The 8,495-nt window shown below is 40.3% G+C and overlaps 2 protein-coding genes across 2 annotated transcripts; both read right to left on the bottom strand.

Moving 5' to 3' along the window:
• Nucleotides 1-1,015: 1,015 nt before the first annotated feature.
• Nucleotides 1,016-6,043, bottom strand: LOC144211654 (inactive all-trans-retinol 13,14-reductase). Its single transcript, XM_077739051.1, has 11 exons — nt 5,869-6,043; nt 4,633-4,815; nt 4,312-4,553; nt 4,055-4,250; nt 3,393-3,590; nt 3,212-3,331; nt 3,000-3,138; nt 2,635-2,744; nt 2,364-2,530; nt 2,140-2,299; nt 1,016-1,509 (listed from the first exon to the last, which is right to left on the bottom strand). The coding sequence occupies exons 1-11, from the start codon at nt 6,023-6,025 to the stop codon at nt 1,340-1,342; spliced, it is 1,842 nt and encodes a 613-aa protein (XP_077595177.1). The 5' UTR covers nt 6,026-6,043; the 3' UTR covers nt 1,016-1,339.
• Nucleotides 6,044-7,055: 1,012 nt separating this feature from the next.
• On the bottom strand, nt 7,056-8,135 carry gngt2b (guanine nucleotide binding protein (G protein), gamma transducing activity polypeptide 2b). Its single transcript, XM_077739103.1, has 3 exons — nt 7,977-8,135; nt 7,813-7,901; nt 7,056-7,298 (listed from the first exon to the last, which is right to left on the bottom strand). Exons 2-3 carry the CDS (start codon nt 7,894-7,896, stop codon nt 7,170-7,172), a joined length of 213 nt encoding a protein of 70 aa, XP_077595229.1. The 5' UTR covers nt 7,897-7,901; nt 7,977-8,135; the 3' UTR covers nt 7,056-7,169.
• Nucleotides 8,136-8,495: the final 360 nt, after the last annotated feature.

The following is an 8,495-nucleotide window of genomic DNA, read 5'->3' as shown; positions in this document are numbered from 1 at the left end:
TTTCCAGTCCTTCAAATACTGTCTATCTTATCAAATCTTTCATCAACAAACTTAACATTTCATAAATTCTGTGGGGGTTTTTTTGTATCCAAAAAGATGAAGTCATATTTTCAGGACACTCTTAACATAATGTTGCCAACAAGTCAACTTTACGTTTGCCACCAGAGTGCAAAATGTCCGCTCAAATAGTCCAACTTTGTTTTTTTTTTCTTAACATATGTGTGACTAAACAAAGTGGGCAAGTTGAAAAAAAATCAGACTTGAACACGGTGTCCTAGTGGTTAGCAATGCGGATTCGCAGTTCTGGGGTCGAGGGTTCGATACCAAGTCGGTCCGAGTTTTTTGTTGTTCTCCCTGAGGTTTTGTGGGTTTTCTCTGGGTACTCCCACATGCCCAAAAACATACATGCTAAACTAATTGAACACTAAATTGCCCCAAAATATGAATGAATGTCATTTTTTTTTCATTTTTTTAACCTGATTTGGCCGTTTATTTAAGAAACAAAAGTTTCAAGTTGGTCGCCGCGTCGTTTGAATGTTTTTTTAACTTGATTACAATCATTTAGTTAAGAAACATCTTAATTTTTTGTCTTTTTTAAAAAAAAATGCAAAAACTGGTCAGTGATTCGACACAAAACAGCTCAGATTTTTTTTTGTGGGAACGTTGTTACGGAAGTTTATTTCGGGAATGTCCTAATTGCACGTTTTGTCTTCAGCTCAGCTTCCAGACGGGCACGTTTAACCTAAGCGAGTGTCAATAGCGGAGCTCACTTGGCGCTCCGGCACCCTTGTACAGAAGGGGTCATTCATCCCCTCTCGCCGCTCGCCGTTTAGCGAGGAAATGTTCACTTGGCCCGGGAAGTCTGAGGTTTCCCTCCAAATGTTTGATTTTGCCGCTTTGAGCAAACAGCGGCCAGCTCCAGACGACAGGTGGCGGGCGACCACACAGGTGTGGACCCCCAGCCGCCATTTTCTCACATTGGCGTTCCAACAAAATAGAAAAATGTCATTTTTTTGCTATTAAAATATTTAATTTCACTGATATCATCAAATGATTCATAAATAAGGCATTCCTCTTAAATAGTAAATTCATTCCTAATGTAAATATCATTAGGATGGACAAAAAACAACAAAATGGAAGTCCAAGAAAAAAATAATAAACAATGTTTTGGCTAGCAGCTGGCTGGCTATTGGTCAACAAGTTCAAATGAACTACGACCACCCGTCCCCCTTTAAAAAAAAAATGTTAGCCGTACTTGGAAACTATAGACAACAATAAGTCCACAAATAAGAAAAGTTATAAAACTGGAAAATTCCTCCCTATAAAAAAAAAGTGGCGTTCATTCCAGTTTTTTGTGGGCTAGCATAGCTAACTCCTTTGCCTTGCGTCTTTTCAGCTTCTTCTTGATGAAGAGAAGGTCGATGTAGACGATGTGATCCAGAACGGCCGAGGCACACAAGACGCCGCCGTGTAGGGCGCCGGCGATTCCACAGCTGAACACGTCTTGACCTTTGGGGTGACATCGCCGTTAGCCAAAATGCTTCTCAAAATGTCAAGCGTCAAGTGAGTTAACATTAGTAACACAATGGACTTATTCCTATTCTTTCAGCTCATTAATATTCAAGTGGAACTATTGACATTTTATATCTATGTATTAAGTCTAAATCTGTCAACTTAATCCTTATTTTGTAGTAACTATCGCATTGTTTACGTATTTATTGAGTGTTTTTCAGTGGAAAAATGTTTTTGCACAGGTAGGTTTTTGGTCTTGCAGTGCTGGGGTCCTGGGTTTGAACCCTGACTGGTTCTTCTTTGTGGAGTTTTCCTGTTCTCCCTGGGCCTGCTTGGATTTTTTACTGGGTTCTCTAGGTTTGTCCAACATCTCCAAAAACATGCAATCTAAGCTAGCTGGCTAACACTCTAAATAGCCGTTAGCTTCGAGTCATTGCTTGTTTGTCTCTTCTCTGCCCTGCCATTGGCTGACCACCAATTCTAGGTGTCCCCTGTCTGGTGCCCCAAGTCTAACGGGACAGGTTCCAGCACCCCCCACAAATACTCCGAACCCCAAAAGACCATAGCCACGCCAGTCCCTGGTGGTTTTGTTTGGAAGTGTTCTATGGTCTGGTGGGTTGTCCTTACCAGAGAGGTAGAGGTTCTTGACCGGAGTGTGGCAGCGGTTCTTGGCCACGGCCTCAGATTTGAAGCGATCCAGGTTGTGCTCGGCGGAGTACATGGCGCCACGTTGGGCGCCCAGGTAATGGGAATTGGTGAGGGGCGTGGCCACGTCCTGGAAGACCAACTGGAGGACCAGCACTCAAAAGTTAAAAAACAAAACTATGTGCGGTAGTGGATGGTGAACTTGCCTTGTCTTTGATTTTGGGGAACAACCGGCAGGCCCAATCAAAGAGATTGTTGGCGAATCTCATTTTGTAGCGTTGGTATTGGTCGCCACGTTTGCGGACGCTGGTGTCCTTCCATTCCTCAAACCATTCGTATTTCACCATGGTCAAGATGGTCATGCAAGATTTACCTGTGGATGTTAGCTAATGTTAGCTAATGTTAGCTTACATAGCGCCCAATCCACTTTTTTGGGTTTTGCGTTAGAAGGTTAATAATTAATGGAAGGTTTTGTACCAGGGTGCCTTTTGGGGGCTTCTGGGTCTTTAGCTGATGGCATGGTGATGAACATCATGGGTATGTTGTCCGGTGCTTCCTCTTTGTCCAAAGCGAAAAAGTCCTCCATCCTAAAATAAAACGCAAGTCGATCTCAAATCTTTCAATGTATGCGCCACCTGCAGGAGCCGATATGAACTGCTGCCTAATAAAAAGCGACGTTGAAAAATACTTTAACTTTTACTTTCCATTGGTGTATCCTGGAAAACTTTGGGGAAAGCGCCCAGTCAAGAAAGAAATGCTATTTCTATACGACAGCTGCCTCTAGTGGCTGGTTTTGTTACTTCAGCTCATAAGAAAATAAGTATTCTAGAAAATTCACATACGATTTGTCCATGTCGTTGTTTTTGAACAACCAGAAGTTGGTGGACTCCAACCCGAGTTCCTCCTTTGTGCCGTCAAAACCGGAAAAGACCAAAAAGGATCCTCTGCCGTGCTTCATCATGCCGACCCTCTCTTGAATATCTGCAAATAGGATAACACTTCTTTCATTTCAAGCCCAAATCTTAACCACCAAAAACCCGTTATTTTTCAGCACCTGGCTTGATCTGGATCTCGGGTGGAAGAAGTTTCTGGAAGGTTGTGAAGATACCGCAGTTTGAAACCACCACTGGTGCCTGGATCTCCACTTCTTCACCACCTTTCCTCACCTTTACACCTGAAGGGAGGTACTCTCTTGAGTCTGAGTCTGGGATTTTTGGTGGAATGTTGGTTCTTACCATAGGCCATCCCTTTAGCGTCCACCAAGATCTGCGAGACGGGCGCCCGCACCAGGCAATCGCCGCCATACTTGCGAATAGTGCGGATGATGTGGAAGGCGATCTCACTAGCGCCACCCTTGGGGTAGTAAGCCCCTCGTTTGTAGTGGTGGATCAGGAGGGCGTTGATCAAAATACTTGAGTCCTTTGGAGGAACTCCTAATGTGGAGATAGACCAAGATTTTTACTCATTTGGGAATTAAAACAAACACTTTGGTTCTGATTTTTGTTCAAATTAGTTTATCAGGAGTCCAAATCCTTAAATGTGGGAGGCAGCAAATATTTTTTTTCTTCAAGAGGAAACTTTTTAACTTAATTTAAACAATAAAAACTTAATTTCTATTGTGTTTAGCAAATGTTTGATCCACAGAAATTAATAATTATAACCTTAGTGTCAACATATGGCAGATTTATTTGTTTACATTGTTTTTTTTAAGGGGGCCGTTGCCCCTCCATGCCACCCCATAGATCCGCCCATGGTTAAGTAATTTTTTTTCAAATGCCTTGTAATGTTTTTTTTCTTTAATCAATTCTTTAATGATGGCTAAATTTAGAGATTAGGAATGTAGAAAATCAGATTTTAAAGTATATTATTTGTATTCAGATCCTTATTTTGGTCTTACCATAGAAAAGGTAGGAAAAAATAACATGGAGGTCCTTATTGGAGGTCAGCGTATTCACTAAGTCCGCCGCACAGGTCCCACTTAGACGGAAAACCGGCGAAAACAGGTCTGCCAATCCCGACTTCAACAGGAACGAAGAAATCCAAGGTGGGATGAGTTTCAAGGTTGCCAAGTAATGAGTCTTCTTCGCCGAGATCTGCAAAAGAACAGAAAAAACTGGTTGGGTCCGAAAAACAGCGGGAAGTCAAACATTATACCTTCATGATCTTGAAAAACGTCTCAATGGCTTCCGCATCATCAGGAAACTGCTTGACCAAGTGAGCCTTCATCTGGTTTTTCCCCGAGACCATGGTGTACTCCCTCTGTTCGTCGCCTAGCCCGATCTGGATGGTGTCAAAGTGCTGGTTCAGTTCTTGGAACTCCAGTTGACCCTCGGAGAGTTGGTCGAAGATGATCCGCAGTAGACTGTTCTCGTGTAGTTGACCAATGTAGTGAAGACCTTCCAAGGGGCAAGAACGTTTCGCCATCAATGTTTCAACGTCAACATTTCGCCATCAATGTTTTGCAGGTGTGCTTACCAACGTCAAACTCAAAGCCTTTTTCTACGTATGTGTGACAGCATCCTCCGGCCTGGTCATGTTGCTCCAAGACCAGGACTTTCTTGCCGGCTTTGGCGAGGGTGGCGCCGGCCGCCAGTCCGCCGATCCCGCTACCGATGACGATGACATCCAAGTTCTGGGGCACCTTGTCTAGGCTGAAACCTGGGCAGATTTTGTGGTTATGTAAGGTGTGTGGGAATGATATTGATAGGTTAGTGTAAAATGATGTTAAGGTTTTAAGGTTGTTCTAGTTTTTAGGAGATTTTTGATGGAAAAGGCTATTAGGAAAAAATGTGTAGGGTAATTGTAGTTAGCATTCATAGTTGTAGTGGGTTCATTTTGCTAAATTTTAGTATTTTTGGACTGGTTTTTGTGCCTTTTTTTACAGATATTTTCTTGTTTTGGCAAGAAAAATCACTAAAAAAGGGGACTAAAACTGTCAAAAAGTATTTAGCATTCGGTTTTCAGACAATTTAACATTTTTTAATCATCACTACACTAAAAATGTGAGCAGAACTTCTGTGGGTTTTTTTGTATCCAAAAAGATGAAGTCATATTTTCAGGACACTCTAACACAATGTTGCCAACAAGTCAAGTTTACGTTTGCCACCAGAGTGCAAAATGTCTGCTCAAATAGTCCAACTGTGTTTTTTTTTCTTAACATATGTGTGACTAAACAAAGTGGGCAAGTTGAAAAAAAATCGGACTTGGACACGGTGTCCTAGTGGTTAGCAAAGCGGATTTGCAGTTCTGGGCTCGAGGGTTCGATACCAAGTCGGTTCGAGTTTTTTGTTGTTCTCCCTGGGAAGCAGAACTTCATTTTTAATCCCCCCAAAAATGCACAAAATCAGTCAAAAAATTGTTAGCCTTCAGTTTTCAGACAATTGAACAATTCATTTTTTTAATCATCACAACATTAAAAATATAAGCAGAACTTCATTTTTAAACCCCAAAAATTGAATCAGATTTTAAAACATTATTTGCACCAAAATAATTAAAAATAACTGCAAATAATTGACATTTCAGGTTATCTCTCTGTTGCCCATAGTTGACTGGGACAGGCTCCAGCACCCCTACCAAGTATAAACTCTTGTAAAAATGAACATTACATCAATCACCAAGCAATATATTAACACTTTGATAGTGAATATTATCTAATAAAATGCATTATTTCGCCCCAAATTAGCATTAGGCTAAATTTGGGCCAATTTTTACCTTGCTTGATGACCTTGTCCCTCTTCTTCAGGTCAAACTCTCGCGGTCCAGGAGGCCTGACCGATTCCAGGGTGAAGGGTCGCCCCTTCCCGAAGAGATACCGGTAGGTGAACCCCAACCACGCCACAAAACACGCTACCAACACAAAGAGCCACATGGCAGAATTTGACCAAAACCTTCCGCCGAGCCTCCTTTTTAAGATATAAAAGGCCTAAGCAAAGGTCTCGGCAAAGGGGGCAGAGCCATCGTTATCGACGATCGTAAAGATATGCGTATCGTCGGGTTGTTCTGACATTCGCTAAAACCGTAACGGCAGGACGTCGTTTTGGATTAAAAACAAAAGCGGCCGTCGACAATTTCATTTGGGCTTATCTGATAAGGCAATTTAGATAAAAAATGGTAGACTTTACGCCGATAGGCGTGACGTGGTCGCAATAGTAGGAGCGGGAGGGGTGTGGGGGGTTGATAGTCAGGCTGGTTGGTTATGGCACAATGAGGAATTTTGACCCAATTACATGTTTTGAAACATGCAAGTTACTGTAATCATTTATGGGGTGATGGGGCAATATGTCGTAAAGGTGCTGATTTGCCATCAGCAGGGCAAAGGACTAAAAACAGGAAGGAACTGGTCAGGTTTTTTTTTTTATGTAACTTTGCGGCAAAAAAATAGGTTCGTTTTAAATTTAGGGCGACTCAAGTGCAATTGATGGCAAAGCTGTACTATTTGTATCCACAAAAAAAGTCTTATGTATAGTAAGTTCTTAAAAATTTAAAAGTAGACAATATATAGTAAGGCTTTTAATTCTGCCAAAAAATGACAAAGCTTTTAGGTACTAAGGCTTTTTAAAAAATAAATTAAAAAAGACAATGTATTTTATTTTCACAAAAACCACCATGTATAGTAAGGCTTTATTTTATTTTTTTTAAATGACCATTTATAGTAAGGCTATTTTTCCCCACAAAAAATAACATGTATACAAAGGCTTTTTGTCCTTATTTTCCTTAAAAAAAAACCTTCATAATAAGACTACCTGACCTGAAAAGGCAATAATTGGATGAAGTGTAAAAGCAGGATATGGCGCCTTCATGCCAGCCAATCCCATTAAGAATTAGACTAAAGCGATTAACCTTCTTTGAGCATCTTCAACTCAAAAACCATTCAACAAAGAAATGACAACTGACCACCATTTTGCTTTCCAAATACTGACATTTATTTCAAAATAGCTCCACATGACCAACACTGGACGCTGTACATTTTTCCGTGCTGGTTTTTAAAGCCAGCTTGGAAAAAAAAGCCAGTGCTATGTTATGAGGCAGCCTCCCTTGTCTCCTTTGTAAGGGTTCTTGTCATCGGGAACGCCTTTGATGAGAGGGTCGTTGGGAAGGAGAGCTTCCACAAAGGAGATTGTGTCTGTAACATTTGCACCCACCTAAAAAAAGGGGATTTAGAGTGAATTATTTCTTAAAAATTGATCATATTTGGCCCAATAGGAGAAAAACTAATGTATCATGAGGTATAATTGAATTGTAGCTTTTAGGGGGGTAAGAATTTAAAGATTATTTTTAAAGATCAAGTCCATTTTTTTGGTGGTTTTGGGCCTTTAAGGGTTTAAAAATAATAATAAAATGAACAGACAAAAGTGGATTTAAAAAATGATCATATTTGACGCAATAGGAGAAAAACTATTGTAGTATAATTGAAATGTAGTTTTTTTGGGGGGTAAGAATTTAAAGATTCTGTCATTTTTTTAGTGGTTTTGAGACGTTAAGGGTTAAAAAAATGGGATTTAGAGTGATTTTTTTTTTTAAATTGATCACATTTGACCCAATGAAAGAAAAACTAATGTATCATGAAGTATAAATGAATTGTAGCTTTTTTGGGGTAAGAATTTAAAGATTTTTTAAAAGATTTTGGGCCTTATAGGGTTTTAAAAAATGACATACCGGAGTCCTTGGCGTATTGACCTCCTTCTTGAGCTGTTCCAATTCCATCTTCAGGATCTCCTTATCGGACATGTCCCGAGCCATCCTGACTGCAAGAAGAAGTCCGCCATGACTCAATCAAGATAGTCAATCACATTGAATGGAATGGAGGTTCCTAATATTACCTGTTGGATGGCGGGGATCCCCAACAAGTAAAGATGAGGCGTCCTAGCAAGAGTTTGGCATCAAATGAGTGACTGCTACCGTCCCACTGCTCTTCATCCCACTTCATCTGATCACCTGATAGCGCCAATCCGCCATGATTGGATTACAACGTCAGACTTCCAAGCATCCCATGGAAGATCAGGTTTGAAGTACTCGGTACAGTATTTTCATAGTCCTTCAGTAAACTGTAATTATTATCAAATATATCATGCACAAGTAGCTTAAATACAACCTACATTACACTTCTTAGTTTTAATAGTAGATGGCTGTAGATAACTAAAATTGGAGTACTATTTAGCTTTATTCTACAGTTTGTTTTGGTAGTGTAAACACGGCCTGATTCTAATCCAATTCTTGAGTTAACCTGTTAAACCAATTCCAGTTTCTGGGTTAATCTCTTACAAACGGTGGTTTAAATTAAGTAGTTGGTTTAGTTGTCATAAATAGGCCTAATGATAATGCTTAGGAAAAATAATTTA

The sequence above is a fragment of the Stigmatopora nigra genome, chromosome 18 (assembly GCF_051989575.1).
Source record: "Stigmatopora nigra isolate UIUO_SnigA chromosome 18, RoL_Snig_1.1, whole genome shotgun sequence".
NCBI lineage: Eukaryota > Metazoa > Chordata > Actinopteri > Syngnathiformes > Syngnathidae > Stigmatopora > Stigmatopora nigra.
The sequence above is the reverse complement of the archived record's forward strand: the minus strand, read 5'-3'. Positions and strand labels throughout refer to the sequence as shown.